Consider the following 21,215-nt stretch of genomic DNA (forward strand, 5'->3'; position numbering starts at 1 on the left):
TGGGCAGAGCAAGGGCTGGGCACTGGGGCCGCCCAGACAGTAGGAAGAAAAGGGCGGTTTTGTCAGTGCCACACAGAGCATGGTTTCATCCCCACTGATCACAGCAGACAAAGAACAAAAGTCAGCAGATGCCAAGGAGTAGGTTTTAACTGCCTGGGGAGCCTTCCCATTATGGCTGAGTAACACTTGAAAAATGCAAGAGGCCATTATAGGGGCTGTTTATATTTTTATTATAAATTTAGTATGAATGACCAATGGAAAAGTCACAATGGAGTACCAAGAACGTTTTATCAAAATTTTAGCAGCATTTAAACAGTAATAGATTCCCAGACTTCTCTGGGCACCCCTTGCCCTTTGCCTCCCACCCACTAAACAGTAACCTTCACTCAAATGTGCTTTCCAGAGGCACGCAGGGGACGCAGCTAGCCATTCTCCCCTGAGCTGCCATGAAAAAAATCTCATCCCAAATGCTGGTTACCATACAACCTCCATCCATACAAGGCCAGGCTCCCATCCCCTCCTTACAGTCAGCAGCACTGCAGGAGGCTGGCTGGCTGTGGTGTGGGATGGGACTTGCTGGGGGGGAGGTAACACCTGCTCACATCCTCCCCAAACGTTTCTCATACTGTCCCCTGCATGGATCAGCACTCCCATGGGTGCCCATTACCTTCAACCACAACACCAGGGCTAAGCCCATTTCCTACCCACTGCTGCCCTTCACTTCTGTACGTGGGGATGCCGTGCACCCCACAGCCCCGCTCCTGTACCTGAGTGTGTGCCTGTGGCTGGATGGACAGAAAATGGGGAGACTGACGGTCTGTTCTCCTGCAGGAATTGATAGCAGGGCAACTGGGAGCTGAGACTTGAAGGGGAATGGTAGAAGGTGAGCAGTGAGATACTGAAGTATGAACCCACAAAATGAAGTCAGTCTACTGTCAGCTAATGTGAAGAACCATGGTCTACCTACTAAGTCACAAGAGCTAACTTTTTTGTGCGCACTTCTTTTTTTTTAAAGGTACATTAAGACATGAACAGTACTATCCCAGCCTTGCTGGCTGGAGCTTGGTGAAAATGTTGATTTAAAGGTGGGGAAACACAACACACGCTCACATGTGTAGACAACAACATAGTATCGGCAAGCTATTCCCCTGCTTCTTTGGTACTTCCTAAACTTTCTTATCCAAAATATATAAGGGAAATGCACCATTTAAAAGTTACTGTTTGTAAGTATTTACACAGCCATAACCATCACGCTATGATACACAAAGATCAATATGATATGAACAAGTTATTTTATGAAAAGCACTTCTGCACATTTTATTTTGTTCCAGTATCTTAATAGCTTTAAAAAATTCATGTGTTATGCAGTCCTGTACCTCGCTTCTTATATCAAATGGACAAGAAACATTTCCTAATCCATACTCTTCTTCAAAAGATTAAAAAATAGCCACCAAAATGATACACTATGTACAAATTTTACTAAATATTAAATTCTAGGTAATTATTTTCACCCCACTGATAATATAACTTAGGTATTGTTACCTACTATATGCATATATATTTCTTTAATATATAAGAAATGGCACCACATCACCATGTCACCAATATGACACATTGTTATGTACAGTAGATAAGAAGTTAGATATGGAAGATGGATCCTCTTCGACTGCTTCGACAAGCTTCTCTCCTTGGTAGTAGCTTGGCCATTTCACCTTTTCCCAGCAGAGGAGGCTCTTCAGATGTAAGGCAAGATCCCATACGTCAGCAGTGCCATCACCCCAGCGCTAAACAAGCCAGCCACTGGCACAGTCACAAACCACGCCAGGAAGATGTTGCGGAAAAGGCGCCAGTCGACAGCTTTCTTGGAGCGGATCCAGCCAACAGCCACCACGGAGCCAACCTTGGGAGCGTGGGGAGGAGAGAGGCAGACAATATGTGAGGGGTAGGTCTGAGCACCTGTAACATGCCCACAGCCACACCAATGCCAGTCAGCTGATACCAAGCAATGCTCTGAGAGAAAGGAGACCTTGAGGATGATGAATGGCTCTGTTTGGGTGTGGTGGCGGGAGCGTGACACTTCTAGGGTGCTTCAACCTTTATTTTTCAATGACCTGATTTTCATGGGTCTTGGGGTCAGCCAAAGGCAAATAAATATGTTTATGGGTTTTCCTCTGCCCTGCTAACTCCTCCATTATCCTGCAGTTGAGGCAAGCCTTTACCTGACACAGTCCACAGGGCAGAGGGCAAGTGTCCACCAAGTCTGGCCAGACTGCAGTTTAAATCATGAAAAGTTTTTAAAGCTCTGCATGGGGCAGGTCAGAAGAACTAATAGAGTTCCTGTCCTCTTGTTGGTTTGGGATGTCCTGCCTGTTCACCCAGCAGCTACTGAACCTCTGCAGCTTATAGCCAGCATACAGAACTGACTCAGAACAGCACATCTGTACTTCAATACTATGAGCTATAACAGGATGTCAATGGCAAGGTAAGCAGCAGAGCCCATCCTGTGACAGCAATGGTGACTGCCAGGGGGCAGATAGACAGTGCAAAGTTAGACCCAGTGCATCAAACTCATCAGTCCAAGCCCTCTGAGAAATATCAGCCCTTTTGGATCAGCTGGCCAAGCAAAGCACCCAGAGCTAAAATCCTCCCTGCAGCGAAGACATCAGCCTACTGCTATGGGGCACACAAACTGCACAGACACCAAGACGGTGGTGGGGAAATGGATAAACCACCAAAGTATCCTTCAAAGGCACTCCTACCAGGGCAGCTGGGTAGGCCAGTGGTTTTGTAGACAAAACACACTGTAGCATGGACAAAGCTGCAACCTTTTCTTCCTTTGAATGTATTTTCAGTTCATAAGCTCAGGTATAAACCTGGCATATTAGTTCTTAAGAAAAAAACTGGGCTGAAAAAAACATTTTCAGTGAAAAATTATACAACTTCAGAAACTCTGTATTTTCTTTATGCCCTAGAAGTGGCTTTCCATGCTGTTAGCAAAAACATGTAAATCAATGCAAATCTATTCAAAGTGCATGGTAAAGCAGCAAGAAATGTGGAAGGAATATCCTGTTTAGAAGGTAAGGAAACTCCAAGACACAGCTGGGCATGTGCTCCCTGAAGTGCTGTCCCTGCCTACCTGCTTATTTTCTTAATGGGACTTATGAGTCCCTACCTATAGATCAAAAGATGGGCTGCTCCCCATGTACAGAGCCAGTAAAATGATAAATGCTAGGAGGACAAGTGATCAGGGAGAGACAGGATGGAGATATCAAATCCACATATTTTGCTAACACCTATTTAGCTTCTAAGTATTGCTTAACATTTCTTTTTGGAGAAGAGTTATTTGTGGAAGACCCTGTAACTCCAGGGTGCCTGTGACAGAACATGAGAAAACTAAATTTGATATTTTATGACCAATAAGGCCTCTGTTTCAAGCTTGATCCAGTAAGGAAATCTGTTTGATAATATTTCATCTGAATACCGCCTGAGTGGACAACATGCTATTCTGTATTTAGGACATGCCCAGTGAAGAGGAATCCCACATTTCTGACTATATCAAAGTGTTAATTTGAGAAAACAGCATTTGATTTTTCAGCAGCTCAGTTGTTAGACTCAGCTTTCCATTTTGCATGTCCTTAGCTTCCATCTGTCATGCTTGCAACAAGAAGTATTGCTTCTTAAGCAAGTCTGCAGTCTACATACGCTAGTTTCCGACTCCTTCCTGAAATTTAAAAGGTATCAGCAATGATGGCATTGGCAATCTGTTTTAAACATTATTAAAGTTTAGTTTATTAATAGTGATTTTGATGGACTAGAGGTTAGGAGAGCAGCTAAAACTTGGGTGTAGGCACACTACACCGCCTGCAGAATTTCAGATGATATCTACTTTGAGATTGGTTTGAAACCAGTGCAGTTTGCCTTCAGTATGCTCTGCTTAAAGCATTACAGAAATGCTTTTGGCTCTCATTCCTGTGCAATAGTGTACCATAAGAACACAGAGAACATGATAATTCAATCACAGTAGCACAGAGAATATTCTTCAAAACCCCAAAATCATAATGGCAAAACAGAGCTGACAGTATGACCTCAGCAAAGTCGCTTTTGCAGAGCAAAAGCATTTAACTCCTGCACTGTAATTTTATCTGTATGTGAACACACTCAATCTGTTATAGCTGAGAAATGCCTGTTTATTTCTACATCTCAAATCTTAGAATAAGTATCAGGTGCTATATGTAAGATTCCATGGCATCATTTGCCAGCTTGGGTAGCAGAAAGGCAAAGTATGCATTCACACCACACCAGCTTTCCAGTGCTAGATCCCAAGGGAAGTTGAACTGATGTAGGCAGAGCAATGTGGCTACTGCATTCAGACTCAAGAGTTCCTCTGGAGGCGCAAAAGATTAGGTCTTTCCTTCAGACCTTCTTGACTTGGAGGCTTTCAGAAGGATTTTTCTCTCCCCTTTGACTCATGGCAAACATGAAGGTGCAGTTCAGGCTCTCAGCAGGCACTGAGCATGAAAAGGCTGCTTGGCTGTAGATTTAGAACAGGCACACTGGGCAGTGACTACCTCATGTAGACCAAAGCCTCTGATTTAGGACTGAAGGCAGCTGCTGATCTGAGGGTGATTGACGAATCTTTCTCAGAAGCCAATGCTTCTCTTCTTGCTACCAACCCCTCCCGTTGGCCACCACATCTGCTCCAAGACCTGAAAACTGCTGCTCAGAGCTTTCCTTCATATTTGGTCTCCATTTTTCATTACTGACTATTGTTTCACCTCAAAAAGGTCTCACTCCAGTTGTTTAATGCTGCTCCTTCTTTATCATCAGTTTATCTAGCTATTGCATGTTCAGTTGACTGACACTCCCTTGGTAGGGTTCCCACCTTAGCAAATCCTATTTTATAGTGGAACAAATATTGGGAAAAGGAATAATTTCCACTTCCTGATGCCAGAGGCTCAATATCAGTCTAACCTCGAAACTCTTCTTTTTGTTTTCTAGAGGAAAATAATTTTTCTGCGGAGTTTTAAGACAGCATTTTTGACTCAAAGACTGACAGCACTTTCAGAGAGGCATTTTCACTTGGAGCAAATTATATATAGCAGTTCTTTTATTCCTTCCCTGGGCCCTCAAAGAAAACAAGGAATACATCTGTTACAAGTGTTTGCTTTACCTTGTGTTGATCAGTTAGGATCTTTCAACTCAGGATCTCATTTTGCTGCAACACTGAGTCAGTTACAATGACGTGACATCCTGGAACAGTCTAATTCTATTGTGAAGTGGATCTTCCTATTAAGAATGATCCACCTAATGAGATACAGCAAACTACAGGTAGCAGACACAGACTAACCACATTAACTGCTTTTACGAAAGTATTTTTAAAAAGAACTATTTTGTTCTGCAGTTAGAAAATACCAAGCTTTTTAACTGCATTGAGTGAATTAATAACTTCTCATGCCACCCTCTCATTAGTTTATGGCTTCCAAGACATTGTCTTTTTTAATTCAGTCTATTTGTCTGCACCAACGTGTGTTTTCTCTTTTACAACAATTGGCTATAAATGCTTCAGGCACACAACTGGGATAATCAAAACTGTATTATTCTCTGTGGCAAATTCCTCATCATGCATTTGATATACCAGTCAGCTTAAATGGAGGTGGTTACAGGCTAGCATTTTGAGAAATGTATCATGTTGTTATTATTTTTCCCCTCCCTGCTTGATTCAGAGGAACCAGAGCTCTGTCAATGCCAGAAAATCTGAACAGCCTTTTAGAACAGCTCAGTCTTGGCTGCTTCTCAAAGAGCATCAGGGCAGAAGAAAGAAATGATTTTGCAATAGAGGAAGGCTTTCTGAAGAAATGGTTTTCACTAGAAAAAGGCCAATTGAACAAACTTGGGCCGTTTTGCAGGATGTGTGGATTTCATTGACTCTTTCACTGGAAACCAGGTCAATGTCACAGGCAAGGATGCCAGGCTTCTTGCCAGCCTGCCTGCTAGGCCATGGAGCAGTTAGCCCCGGAAACCTGCCTGCACCAGCCCTAGCCCCAGCCAAGGCTGGAAGGGCTTCAAGGTCTCCAGGGTGCAGTAGTGAATCCTACAGGAATTGGATATTTTTAGGGCTTGGTCTTGGTGGCGTGTCATGCCACAGAGTGCCTTTGCTCCTCTGGGGTCTCTGAATTTTGAGGCGCTTCCCCACATCCTGACAGAGGGTGAAAGAACAAACAGCTCTGCATGTCCAAGAACCTGGGACTCTGTGGGGAAGCAAAGGAAATAAAGATATTTGACTCCAGATTTTCCCAGGGAAATCTCCATTATGTTCTTCTGGCAGTGTACATGTGCACATACTCCCTGATGTCTACAAGCAATATCAATGTCTTTTCACATAGCATATGATATGACACAATTAAATTCTGCTCATTACCCAGCCTATATCTATACTCCAAAGTGGTCCTTTTCAGAAAAAAAAAAGAAAGCAAACAGCCTTGTTCAAAGAACTAATTACAAGGACTGGATTCCATACCATAATGCACAAAAGTGAGGACAAGTTGGTTTAAAAGAAGAGAGACATTAAAATATTAGCTTAATGATGTAGATACACGTGGCTCTAAAACACATGTAACTGGGTTCACACAAACTACGAATCTACGTTACTTTAATACATCTATATTAGTTCAATACAATCATGTAAGGGTGAAAGACAGTCCAGACTTTTGTGCAATCAGTTACAATGCTGACTTTGCTTTTAGTCATACCAGCTCTAACGTGGACCTCGTTATTTTGTGGCCATAGTCTGCAAGGCGCACCACATAGAGAAGGCAATCTGCAAGAATTGGTATCTCTTGTATTTTGTTATGGTTTGTCCTAGCAATGTGATTTACTGATAGGATCACTGCAAACTCCCAATACCTTGCAATGGGTGGAGCTTATTGGAATACCCACATTTGAGGCTACAAGTACCGTTAGCGCACACATTACTTCAATGCAAAATCCACTGTGAAGAAATAAAAAAAAAGACAGATGGAAAACCTGTAGTAAAAGAGTTATATGCAGGAAATCCCATGCCATGCACTTATCAAGAAAGTGAAGTATAAATGATGAATGGTGCGCAGCCTCTGAACAAGGGAGAAATGTTACCCGACCAGGTTCAAATGGCACCGTCAGAGGAAACCAGGTTCTTCCTTGCTTTAAAATTCAGGTCATGGTTTTGTGAGTGCTGTTTTTATGGAGTTCATGCTGTCTCCAGTTCCAGTGACTTTACTGTGACAACTCCAAAGCATTTTTTTGGAAGCCTGATTGTTTTCCAATGTCTCTGGCATGACTGAGATGCGCTGATGCACCTCTGTCTAACCGTCCTCCATCAGCGGCTGTTTTCCCCTTGCCATGCCATTATCCCTGCTTCAGGCAGCACAATTTTAAGATGAATAGTCCAGACTGCCTTGACTGCAGTCGCTGGGCAAAGGCATACCTTGCAGTGTGTAGTACTGACAGGAAGTCCAACATTGGAAGCTACCACAACTGTGAACGCCGAAGCCAATTCAATAGTGAATCCACTGCAGGAAGCATAAGAAAACACTTCACAATCACTCTTTGCATCAGCTTGGACTGATACCATGCAGCGTGCCAAAGCCTTACCTGTTTCTTCTTTCCACTGTTTTATCTCCAAGTGATTTTTGTCATACAGGTAAGTTAAGAGAACAAGGAAAGGTTGAATAATGGTAACGGCATAGGCTAGTCAACTGTAGTAACCCGGCTGCCCAGCTCATTGCATCAGGGACTTTTACTACTCGACGCTGCAGTGAATCATGCCTAATTAGTAATTCAGTTAAGCACCAGCAGAGGTCGAGTATGCATTAAGGATGAAAATTACTGTAATAAATACATATGGTTTTAACAGGCAGAAGCGCACTGGGAAAGCTACTGTAATTTTGCCATTTCCAAATGCACCTTCTGCCATGTTAATTAGGTCATCAGCAGAAGAATGTTCATGCAGACCTCTACATCTCAGACACATTCAGTATTAGTTTATAGGGTTATCTTTTTTCTTTCTCTCTTTCTTTTTCTTTCTTTATCTCATTCTCTCTTTCTCTTCTTTTATTTCCTTCATTTTTTTAGAAAGATGGAGGAATTGAAGCCAGGTTATTATTAAAATCAAAGCACAGCAAATCCAGCAAAGAGCATTACAAACAAAATACTGGAGCAGCAGTTTCTCAGATTGGTTCACACATGAAGTTCACACAGCCATAATGACACCTGTGGACCTACCTTGATGGTGTGATTGGAGTGAGGTCTTTACCCATGGTCTGGATAACTCTTCTACCCCAGACCCAGAGACCTACACAGATCCCAACACCTCCATAAAACAGCAGCCAGATCGGAGTCGATGCTTCTTGCATTACGCCACCTTGCTCATAGATAAGCCAAAGTGCGACAAGGGGACCGATTGCATTGCTGGAGAAAGAGGAATATATCACCTGAGTTACAAAAATACAGATAATTTCCTTGAAAGAAGTCTCTTATTTTCCATGTGATTCTTAATTCATCATGCGTGCAGCACTGCTCTGACTTGATCGTACTGGCAACACCCCTTCTCACTTGGAAAGGCTGTGGCAGGCAACTCTCATTGTGTTGCTTTTTCAGTTGTCATTTCATCACTGTTAAATAGAGTGAATTCTGAAGGGAATTTCTCTTTTACAAATCACTTCCTGAAATGTCAGTCAGTAGTACCTCATTATATCTGTTCTGTGACAAAAATCAGTATTTTCAGTACTGCACTGAAACTATCTCAAAATTAACCAACTCAAGAACTCTGCATCTTTAAAATCAAATTAGCTCTTTTTGTCAAATAGGGAAAATAATGAACAAAATTACCATTGCAGACAAGAATACAGAAATATAATCTAGTTTGACAGCCTATAAAATTTGGGCCATGATCACAGTGCAGACAGGAAGGTCACTTAGTCCTCTTCAAACTAGTTGTAGAACTAGTTGCACTGGATCAGAGAGGATTCTTTGGTGACAGAGCTGGCATAAGCTCTTTTTGCTACCCTGCTGTTGCTATCTAGAAAAACACTGAAAGTCAGCAACACTGAAGTCCCCACTCCTAATGCAGGTCATCCAATATTGGTGGCTGGAGCCTTTGGTACTTGGAGTCAGACTTCTGACTGTTTATTCTAGAAAAGAATCAAATTTCTAGTCATGAGAATTAGAAGAAAAACATGAAAGCTGCTATCCAGTTACTTTAGAGGTTTAAATACTAAAAAGCAGGTAAGAATGTCAATGTATCGATTTTTTTCGGCTTTTTTACTAAACTGAGTAGCTGCTTGCCTGGCTAAGCAGCATTTATCCACACCCCAAATAGGATAGGTAGTGAAGCAGCACTACATTTATGTCTAAATATCATGAAAAGAGCAGAGCAAACTTCACCAATGTCATTCAAAATCTGAAAACCATCAGGAAGCACTCCTCTTTGTAAACCGATAAGGAAAGCGGGTCACAGCGAGCACTGCAGGCAGGGCTGATAGCTGTGCTCGCCCTGGAGCCAGGACCAGTTAAATTTAGTTCCTGGTTCTGCTCCAAAATACACAGATGGAGTAAGGGCCAGTTTTAATGTCAAATGTTATGCAAACCAAGCCACTGTATCTGCCAGTTAATAATTTACTTGAATCCCATCTTTACCAGATATGAGGTGCTAGGAGCTGAGTGGTGATGGCCAAGAGACAAGGGCCCTCAGCATTGCAAATCTCGGCATATCTAAGCAACAACCTCCTTCTTTCATATGGTCCTTGGGAAGTCCAGCTGTGAACCCTTGCAAATGGTCCTGGAGCAAAGTAACTAGGAAGGACTCTTCCCTTGTAAACACACACAGCAACATTCAAGCTGCGAAGCAAATCACAGTATTTAAAATGCTCTTTGATATAAAAAAGAATTAATAATTCTCAGGATTTTGAGAAAGTTACTGAAAATAAATTAGTCAGCTAACATGGATATTCAAATCCAGTGATTTGAAGACACTTGGTAGTGCAGCAAAGAACTAAATACACTTTAAATAAAGAGTGATTTCAACTAGCAAAAAAACTTTAAAATTCTGATGTGATACTGTGCCCGAGTAAGCATTTCATTTGTTGAATTTCTGCAAGAATTGAAGGACAGTATGTGAAAAGTCCTTAGGGCCTAAATGCAAGAATTATTTTTCCTCCAAGGAAGAAGAGATCCTTGATCAAAGCATTTCTAATATTTTTAAGTTGACCTGCACCTTCTTTTTCAATGTTTTCAGGTGTGGATTAAATTTATTGCATACTTAAACACCTTCTTGTGCACAGAAAAAAAGGTAACTCAATGTAGCTTCAACTGATGGGTGCAGAATGATGGATAAAGGCAAATAAAACATTGACCAGATGACTAAAGGGAAAACTGATCATCCCTTTTTACTGTGCTGTATGATATGAAAACAACCTTCCTGTTGAAAATAACAAGCACATTTGGAGTGAGCCCAGGCACTGATTCTGACTGTTCTGAAGAGATTATGGATAGATATTTGTCAGTCCCAATGTAAATGGAAAGACAGAAAAGGCTCAAAAATTGCAGCATCAAACTATGCTCTTCTGTATCAAAATCTAGTTTTAATTATTTGCAAATGCTACACCTCTATGAATCAACTAAGCTTAATCTTTGAAGAAAAGGTTATTTTCTTATTTGTGGCAGTGGAAGACAAAGCAAAACTCTGCTGACTTGCGCTCAGCCTCAGACGATCTGAGTGGCTGATTCTGTCCAACAGATCAGGAGAGATGACACTGATGCCCACAAAAGCAGCATTTAGGATACCTTCCCTGGAAGAAATGAAAGCAGAAGGGCACTGAATCCATATATGTTTGGAAAGGCAAAAAGGCAATTACCCGCATTTTCATTTGTGGGTATCTGCATCACTGGTTATCTTTACCAGAGTGACATTTCTCCTCCCCCTGTAAATAATGTTCAATGTGACTCAAATGTTCAGCTTCTAGGGACAGTGGCATATCCCAGCCTGAGCAATTGAAAGTGGCTACCCAACAGCCACCAAACCAGTGGCTCCAGGTGGCACTGTCACAGCTCTGCAAGGGGCTCCTTTAGCTTCTGGATTTGTTCAGTGGGGCGAATCCCAGGGGCTTGTGGTATCAACACTTTCTATGCTAATGTCCCTAGAAGAAGCCATTAGGCCTGTTCCACTACAAAACTGCCAAAAGCTCACAATGAATGGGTTTGACTCAGGCACTGCAAAGACTATGCTTTTGGTTCTGCATAGAAGTAAAAGACAACCTGTAAGAGAGAGTAAGAGAGAAACAACAAACAACGGACGTGCGCGCACACACACGCGTGCACGCGCGCGCGCGCACACACACACACACACACAAAAAAAAAAGGCTTTGTTAGATGCTTTGTTAGATAAGAGTTTGCTTAGAGATGTCTCCTACAGCTGAATGACTAAACAGATGAACCACAACAAAGCGGGCTAGACTGGGATGTGGCGTTCACAATATTTCCCACCAGTTCTGGTTGGACTCAAGACATGACTAGCAGGAAAGCAGTCCTCAAACCTTCCATGCATTTGGCTAAGAGTCATTTTACAAGTCTATTTTCAAGTGATTTTCTCTTATTCTCCCACACGGGTTTTTACTTGCCTTAACTAAATCTCCTTTGCGTGGGAGCTTCAAGTCTTACTCATGGTAGTTTAGAGAAGAAAAAAGCCTGAGATTGTCATCCAGGGGTCTGAACCCCTATTCACATCTATCTGTATGTAAAACTGCCCTTAGGTTTCTCTGAAACTGAAATGTTTTAGAGGATGTTGCTGTATTTAGTATTGGGATTAAAAGGCAACATGAGCTGCTTCTGTCATGGTATTACTTTAATTCTGTACACCTAACACGAACTTTTCCACTGAGCACTAGGGGATAGCCATGACAACATAACTTTAGGATGCATTTATGAAACGTTATGGCATAAGAATCCTATCTTCTGAGTCTACCTGCTGTACAGTGTATTCTCCACATCCTGTACTTTTCACCATCTCTGTTGGGCTCCACCAGCCATGGTTAGTGGGAGGGCACAGGACTTTGCAGCGGGGCCAGTGCATGGGGGCTGTTTGCCTTTCCCAGAGGTGCAAGAGGATTAAATGCCATCTACAGTAATACTTGTACTTGCAGACACATGTCACAGTGGTTCAGCGAAGTGCTGCTCAGTGTTTCTGAAGTGCTGCCTGACCCTCATGATGATTTCTCTCTCAACTAACGTGAATTGGCACAACTTCTCTTTTTCTGTTTGCTAGTGCCAGTTGAGGATCTGTCACGGACCATTTATAAAACTGTTGTGAAAGATAGCATTTGACAGTGAATCTGAACTATAAATAGAGTTGGCTTCTTCTCTCCCCTGAGAGACAGATAGTATTACCAAAAAAAAACCCCCATCCCACATTCAGCTATCATGAGACAGGCTTAGCAATGACAGTTTCCCAAGTATGCACATACACAAGCACAGATTTTTAGGTACCTCTGGGTCACAAGTCCAAGTCCTTCTCTGGAGGAACAAGGACTATAAATTCTTTTTTTAAATTTTATTTTTAGTAAAGAATAAGGCTTTTTTCCCAGTAATGGAAGGATGCCATCAGCTATATTCCCAAACCCCATCAAACTTGTCATAACACTTTATGAAGTAGCAACATTGCTGCTACCTGGTTATTATTTGGGGAGATTAGTGAGTTGCTTAAAAAGAAAATCTAACTGTATTTAAAATCTACACTCTGAATATGCTTTGTGAATAATCTACAGACTTCTTGATGACCATGCTTTGATGCTCTGCTACCTGAAAAAGGAGACTGTTTTAGTTACCTTTTCTAGTGGACTGAAAGAACCTTGAAACCTACATTATCAAAAATTAAAACTGAGTGACAACCAAAACAGCCATCTGAGAAATCTGTATTAGGCATCCAAGATTACAAATACAATTGCAAAATCCCCAGCCTTTTGACTATTTCCCAAACCAGGATTTCACAAACTTTCCACTGGGAAAATCAGTGGGATGATACTTCTGAATAGGCTGCAGTTACGCCTTGAGACATCACCCAGTTGAGTAAGGGTGCAAGAAAGAAACGCTTATATGTAGCAACAGGATAAAAATGTGTCCTAATCTCCAGAGATCTCAGATTGTCATCAAGAGAGTTTTATCCTAGTTCCAATAACTGGACAGTTTTGAAATAATGCATACACCATAGCAAAAAAACGTGTGTCACAGCTGTGCCCTGTGAAGTGCAAGATTTGGGTGCATTAATGAGACAGGATGCAAAATGAGGGAGGATATGTTTTTATTCCTCCAGCTCATCTTTGTGTACTCCAAATACTGCCCTGAAAACCCCAATTCCCTGGATGCTGGAGGGTTGGGTCCATCCTCCCCCGCACCCACCAGCATCAGCTTTTTCCCTGGCAAACACACTCATGGACCCTGCTCGCAGTGGGATGGGGTAGGATTCCTGTGCTCACCAGAGTCCTGTTTCTTGCTGCTTTCCTCTGGCTTGCCTGCATGGCACAACAAAAATGCCATGTACCTGCACAATTAAGGACACAAGTGAAGATTCATATCTACTTAGGATACAGGATGGACTCACAGGATGGACTTCTATTAAAAAGGGAAGAAATCAGATATCAGGCTGCTCTCACTAATCATAATAGACAGATCAGCTTCCTAAATATTCTAAGTGATCTCGACTGCAGCTCTCAGGGAGGAAATAAGAAATACTAATTTTGTAATCTAGCCTTATTATAGCTCCTTTAGACTCCTTATTTAGCCAGGAGGCTGAATCCCACTAAGCTTTCCATGTGCCTTGAGATCCTGGCAGTGTTCAGCCCCTCCTTCATTTAATCCCATTGCATTTACTTTAGGAAGAGGGGAGAAAGGTGAATCCTACTGCTGTTTGTGTGCTCAGACCTAAAACTCCAGTAAGTCTGTATGGAGGTGAGTTTCCTCTCCCTGTATTCTGAGCAAGCAGGCATTTCCTAGCTTCACTCAAACTGCTTTGCTTAAACAATTAATTCCCTGTCTGATAGCAGTTCAGCTTCCCTAAAACTACAGAGAAAACATGTATAAATATATAAAAATATTCAACATTTTTACTATAGTTCTGAAATGGTTTTAAATCCTGTCATCAGTACTGTAGTCTATATCCTTTGATTAATGAGAGTCATTTTTTCTCAAATTTTTGCCATAAATCTATAAGGCATCACTTGCAGACTCTATCACAAATGACCCCTTTTTCCTATAAACTAAGCCTGAATACACAAGGGTAGTCCTGACGTCCTCCACATGAAATTTAATTGGAGCAGACACATTCAAACCACTTATGTAGCAGGAACTCAGAAAAACTGAGATCCCCTGTGAAACATTTGCAGGCAGGTTTCTCCTCCCTGTAGCATGTACCAGCCAAACCTCAGTACTGCCTGCACCTTGGGACACACAGACATGGGTGGAGGACATGGGCCATGGTCACCCTGTTCAGCTGGACCATCACACCTCTTGCCACCATCATGATAATAAATCAACCTTCTTCCATAGCAGAATCCATGAGCACAGGTAGATGCCTGCTCACACCAGCCAGGGCAGGCAGCTCCTTCTGACATCCCTGGGGTTTCTGTGACATTCTTGTGATAGCAGGAATGCTGGCCCAAGGTGGAGAAGTGAGGGTAGAAAGGGACAGAAGAGGCTGCCCATTTATAGGGGAAGGAATCTGTTTGAGAAAAGAGTAATACATGCATAGACAGGTGTTTAGGAGCAGGGCACAGCGGTTTTTCACAGCCCAAACAGCAGATTTTAATCAGCCACCTCACACTGACCTACAGCATCTTTCTGTGGGTCATCCTGCTTTGATTGCAAGAATTCAAGGAATAACAAGCTACAGAGACTGCTTGAGTTTACAAAAGTGTCTTCCCATTTGCTAGGATGAGGCTGTGGGGCCAACACAGTGTTTACTCATGCCTTTCTCATTCCCAACCCAGTAGCAAAGCAGCCACAGCCACCACTGTGCTGAGCACCAGAGATAGCTATGGAGATAGCAGCCCTCTTTAGCCATGTCCAAAACAGCCTGCCCAACTGCCTTTGTTTTTGAGAACTGCTTAATTCAGACATGGCTCCAGACTTTGAAACACAGCATAAACCCTACAGCCTCAGCAACTTTTCTGTTACTTGTTGTTATACAGGTAAGCTGCTGTGTCTGCAATGCTGAGCCCTGGGACATCACAATTCCTGCTGAACTAGCCTATATTTACAGAAAAATAAGCTCAGTCCAACTCAGCCATAGGTGCATATAATCCCCACTGGCCAACAAAGCCCAGGCTCCCAGCCCCTCTGGAAGGCTGGTTCTGAACAAGCATTTAGGAAGCTGGCAGTTCTCCTTGTGTCACGCTCCTGGCACAGGTCTTTTTTCCATCCTGCCCTTTTTATTCTCATATTGCCCTTGCAATGACCTGACATGCTCCCTTTGTGCTTGGGTGCTGAGCCAGAGGGACCTGCTCACTTGGCGCCGCTAATTAAGTTAAACAACAGTATTTTTTTTTCAGCAGTTCTGTCCCAACACATTTAGTTGGGATTTTAAATTCTTTAGATTTCATTCAGTCCATGTGCAGGATGGTGTCACAAGGCTCTCGGCCTGGCTCAGCCCTGGAAGAGCTCCAGCACCCTTGACACAGTGCATATAACTTGGCAGCAGGGGGGCAGAAGGGGATAGTCTGAACAAAACAGTCACCCAAATAAGGAGTTACCATGACTCCCTGTTTCTTTTAACACACAGCTGCCCTGGCCAAGATCCTTGCTGATGTCAGCCTGAATATGAGCCCTGACTGCTACAAACATCAGCTCCTACAGCAAAGATGGCTGGTATCGCTATGATGCTAAAAAGCACCTGGGGAGAAACTGGGATTTATTTCCCCCATGAGTTAGTTATGAGTTAGTTCTGCAGTCGAGGGCAAAATACTGATTTAACTCTTCCAGGTTCATGGGCAACCCTGGACAATGAAACAAGAGAGATGTCCATATTATGTTTTGCCCACTAAAGTGCTGTCCAAACTACATGAGGCACTTCTGATACATGAAGTTTTTCTGAGCTTTATCATGGTTCAGCCTGTACTATATGCCTCATGCTTAAATATGCTTTAAAACACGTCAATTATTTACCTTGCAGATACCTGCAGCTTTTAAGATTCATATTAGCTTTTGATTTTTCTTTCTTTGTTCCTCTTATCTTCTCCTGTCCCTTCAAGGAATACCAAAACACAGCTGATGGAAAAAAAATAGAAGACATGGCAAAAGAGTAAGTTCCAGGATAGGGAAAGAAAATGTGGGACACAAGTCCAAAGAAAAAGATGAAGGACAATGGAGGTGCTGCCCTAAATAGAAGTGAGAAGCTTAAAACCAAATGCAGAGAAAAGCTGGATATTGAGAACAGAATTCAAGGCTGAGGAAAAAAGTAGAGAAGCAGCTTGACAGCAGCACCTAGAAGGACCAGAACGAGCGTGAATGAAGGAGGGAGATGAGAAGACAGCAGCCATCAGTGGAAGAGGGACTATCAGGGCTTACTTTCTTACAGAAGTGTGAACAGAAAGCCATGCTATTAGCTAGGTTCTATTGCATTGTTTTTAAAACAATGCCTTTTAAGCTCTTCAGATCTTCATGCAACATGTGGAGGAGCCGAGAGTCCAGTAAGAAGCCTTCTGCTCTGCTAGAAAAAGACTAAAGAAACATCTCTGCTACACAATCCACAGGAGACGTACCTGCATCCTTGGAGTGTTTTATCTACTAAATCTTTTAGGCATACAAAGGGGTCTTTAATTTTTATTATTTAGCTAGAACTCAGTACAATCACAAGGATGGGTTCCTATCCAGTCCTACAACCATGATCATCTTTTTGCTTTTCTATGAGCTTTGACAAAATGAAGCTGACTTGTTATTTAGGTTTGCAATATATGAATCCAGCTCAAGAAGAGATTTTGGAATAAATAGCATTAAATAAAAAAGTGTGCTTTCTGGCAAATTTGGTAGGATCACCAGCAGAAGTAGAGATCTGAAAAATACTAAAAAAATACGAATTTTCAGGAAAGGGTATTGCCAAGGTAACAAGCCAGTCCAAATGCAAAATTCAAACGGAATTATGCTGTAAGATCCAACAAAATACACTGCACAGAGTCTGAACTTTGTATTTCTTCCTGGCCAGCTCCTGTCAACACCAAATCTGATTTCTGAACTGACTGCATTCTTACAGATCACTTGTAACAAACTCTACTACCCCTGCCTCCTATACAACAGGCAAGTGATGCTTGCATAAACAGGTGAGTCCTTGAGGAGTATGTTTAAGCATTACCTGCAGGAAATAAAGGAGCTGGGGCACCTACTGAGGTAGGTTGTGAACTTTCTGCAACGGTATTTCCCAGGGTACATTAACAAGAAATATAAGTGATGTTTATCCTTATTCCTGTGTTCCCTTCAGCACTCGCTGCTGGCCCCCATGGGTCTTTGCTCTTGGCCAGCATGCTCAGAGCAGAGGTCCTTAACAACAGCGACCATCTGAGAGTAAAGAAAGTTGCACCTCTGATCCAGAGGATGAGGAGACCCTGGACTCCGTCCCAGAGCCAGATCCCTGTGGATATGAAGGGAGCACAAGAAGGCTCTTCAGAATGCCCTGTTCTGAATTCCCAGGACATTAGATGGCTGGGGAGAGAAGAAACATGTTTTAAAGTGTTTTCAAGATGAGCTGTGAGTTAAATTGGGTGACTGACAAGGGCAAGGAGCAATAGTTGTTCTCCTTACTGAGTCGGACAGCGTTTGCCCAGATGCCTAAGGAGGGCAATGGAAATCATGAACGCTGTAAAGCCCCACTGCAAACACTGAAACCAACACCGTCAGGGCACGGCTAACATAGCAAGGGTCCAGCGGGAAGGGGACTCAGTACTGCCCCAGCTACAACCCAAATAAGGACAGCTGCTTCAACAAGCAGCTTGAGTGAATTTCTCAGGGGACCTTATCATGATACTGGAAAAAGTGCCTATTAAATACCAAATGGATCACTCCAGGCCTAGGGAAGAGGCAATCCAGCCAAATCCTAAAGGAAAAATATGCAATGTTCCCAGGAACAGAGCAAAACCACCCAAAGCGCTCTTCAGTCACATGCTGTTGAGATACTGAGGTGCAATGGGCTCTGCAGATGAAGCAATGCTATAAGATGTGCAATGTAAGTGCAGACGAGGAAGGTATAAAATGCTCCATCCTAAGCCTACATCCTACAATCAAAAGTCTTGTACTTTGCAGAATAAAACAGAGCCAAAACCTCAAAAGGAAAGAGGCTGGCAAACAAGTGAGTGAAGAGACACTATTTTGAAGGGGTCTGGCCAGATGATGGAGGGCAAAGAGGTGCAGATAAACATTTCTGAGACCAAACTCAAGATTGTCAGCTGCCTGAGTCAATATGAACAGGAGAGAAAGACTCCTGAAGGATGATGCTTTTCCTTTATTCCTGGGAAATGACATTAATACCATGAGATTTAAGGACAGAAAAATGTCCAAAGGATGAACTCATGGGCTTCCTCCAAACTCAAGGAGCAACTCAGTGGTGGTAGCGGCTCTGGATAAAACTGTCAGGGAGCACTGCATACTAGAACTATGCTGGGAGATGGGAAGCTTTTTAAATGAGTGTTAAGAGATGAGCCATAGCCCATGTCCCCTCTTCTGCATGGGGCATGGAAACATGCCCAGGGCTTCTCAGGGGTAGCTCCCTTTATTTTGGCAAGAGAATTGTGGCAGCTGGAGTTGTATGTGCAGTTTATGAACTTCAATAGGATGTTAATATTATGACTTTTTAGTGATACTCTGCCTCACATAATCCTAGACTCCTGGAAAACTCCAAGCAAAAGACTCAGTAAGGGGAAGTCTATAAGGGATGCAGCAATCAAAATGAACACATTCTTCACACACCTCTTTTTGCAGTGTGACAAGAGATGAAATTCATCTAATGACAGAAATAGTCTAAAATCTCTTACTTGTTGAAGGTTTCCAATTTTGCAGATAAAACAGACTGCAAATTCTGCAGGGCTGGGACTGTCCTGTTTTCTTTTACAGTGGTTGGCATGTTGGGTGAAGTCTCAATGCCTCAAAGATTGCCAAAATTAAACCCAAATTAAACTAATTACTAAACAATCATTTAGCAGCAAATGAAAAAGATTTTACCCTCAAGAAGAACATAAACCACGAACTAATAAGCCTATTTCCTGGAAAGCACCTGGGACATCAGTGTCACACACTTCGCAAAACACAGCCCTGATGATCATCTACCAGCAGAAGTGAATGTGCTTTCCAAACAGCCAAGCTGGCAAACCTTGCTCCAAGTATTTAAACCTTAAAATTGCTGAGATCTCATCCTCTTACCTGACATCATTACCTCCATGGGCAAAGGATCCGAAGCAGGCTGTCAAAATCTGGAGGAAGTGGAAAAGTAGATGGACCTGAGATGTGTCTTTCTCTTCCTTATCCTCTTCCACAGGATCAGCTGGGGGGCGGTTAGGTTCTGCAAGTTCAGAAGCCAACTTCATTTCCACCCCACCTTCCTCTGCCTCGATCTCTGCCTCAGCCACTGCATTGCAATAGCTGGAGTAGCTGTCATAGCGGACTCGCTTCTTGGAGTAGGAAACGGTGTCTCCTACTAACTTCTCACTGTCCTCTGGAGTTGACGTATCCGCTGCCTTAAAGGAGGAATGCACAGGCATGCCACAAATAGCAGCAGTGTAACAAGTATAACTGTTGTTGCGTCGTAAGAGTTTGTAGTTGTTTTCTGGAGTGGGCCTCTCGTCATTGGCCCTGTCCAGGTGTATTTTATGGAGCAAGTCTTTGTATAAACCTGAGTCCTTGTGCACAGTGTGATAAACATGGCCATCACTCCTCACGTGGCCATCAAAGCTGAAGGTGCCATTGGAAACAGGTGATTTCACCGAGGTGTGCGTCACTGAAAATGCCCTTCCTAAAAAGGCGGAGATCCAGAGTTTTTATTTATACAAAATGCAATAGAAAAGCCCCCTCCCTCCAACTTTGCAAGACAGTAATGTGGCCACCATCTGAGAATACAGGACAGAGATCAATTTGCACTACATGCAGTGAATAAGCCAAGATTCAATATACTACAAAATAAACTCTCTCATCTTCTGCACAAAAAGAGCTTTGTTCCAGTGTTGTGTATCTCCACACAGGCTGTATGACCTGCAGAAGTCACTTGGGATCCACTATACGAATGTGATACTTGATGGTTAAATCCTCAGGTTCTTTGAAAAAACAATTTCCATTTCTGAGGATTTCTCTACACTGACTAGGAATAATTAGGATTTCTGAAAGGTGGTTTACTGCTATTTCATACTGAATATGAGGTCACCTATGTGTAAGAGACACTTACATAGCTTTTAAAAATAATTTAAAACCATAGAGAGCAAAAAAGTTCATGTACCGTTTCCTCAGCTACTGCAATGTTTTCTAAATCTTACTTCTATGAACATGATGATAATTATCCACTCTGCATCCATTTAATATGCTGTAGGACTCACATCAAAATGTATCATAGGCAGCATTTCTGAAGAAACTATCTTTTTAATTTCCTGACTTCCTGGATTTCCTCGGTGCAACATTCAGAACTGGGTTTACGTATTTTTAAACTGGAGGCACACACTCAAAGGGCTCCACGTCACGACTTATTTGATTTGGTAAGAATCAGCTGAACATATTGGGCATTTATTAACCAAATTACAGGGTTGTGTAGATGTTAGTAAAGTGATATCAAAGTCAGCAGACCGCTAAGTGGAGGGGGGTGATCCTACCACAGGGGAGAACAAAAAGACCTTTATGCACACAAGTCTACTTCTTTAAATATATATTCAGAAAACAATGCGTGAGATTTTTCTAGTGAACACGCTCCAAATGGTCATACATTTGTCAAATAAAGTCCAAATCTTTTCATCTTCTGTTGTAGTATGCTAGTTATCTTTATGTATAATTTAACCTTCACACATCAGCAATCTGCGTTCTCTGTATTTTTCCACTGCTTGAAAGGATGGAAATACCATTAAGGATACAAAGTAAAGCAAAGCAAAAAGGCAAGTAATTTTTTTTTCAGCTGTTTCTAAAATTGAAATACAGCCAAACAAAATGTAATTGATTTTCAGTCCTCTCTAGAA

The 21,215-nt window shown here is 42.3% G+C and overlaps 1 protein-coding gene across 6 annotated transcripts in view; it reads right to left on the reverse strand.

The window, feature by feature from the left end:
* Positions 1 to 212: 212 nt before the first annotated feature.
* Positions 213 to 21,215, reverse strand: part of SLC20A2 (solute carrier family 20 member 2) — a 57,864-nt gene continuing 36,861 nt past the window's right edge. For 3 of the 6 annotated variants that reach the window (XM_071556005.1, XM_071556006.1, XM_071556007.1), the window contains 4 exons: positions 19,426 to 20,014; positions 8,260 to 8,445; positions 7,463 to 7,547; positions 213 to 1,900 (listed from right to left, as the gene is read on the reverse strand). In XM_071556005.1, the coding sequence (XP_071412106.1) occupies positions 1,736 to 1,900; positions 7,463 to 7,547; positions 8,260 to 8,445; positions 19,426 to 20,014 (1,025 nt within the window). In that variant the 3' untranslated portion in view covers positions 213 to 1,735. Of the gene's footprint in view, positions 1,901 to 6,903; positions 6,989 to 7,462; positions 7,548 to 8,259; positions 8,446 to 19,425; positions 20,015 to 21,215 lie in introns of all 6 variants that reach the window. The other 3 variants (XR_011697892.1, XM_071556008.1, XM_071556009.1) reach the window with 3 other exon arrangements.

The sequence above is a fragment of the Pithys albifrons genome, chromosome 5 (genome assembly GCF_047495875.1).
Source record: "Pithys albifrons albifrons isolate INPA30051 chromosome 5, PitAlb_v1, whole genome shotgun sequence".
Classification (NCBI taxonomy): Eukaryota; Metazoa; Chordata; class Aves; order Passeriformes; family Thamnophilidae; genus Pithys; species Pithys albifrons.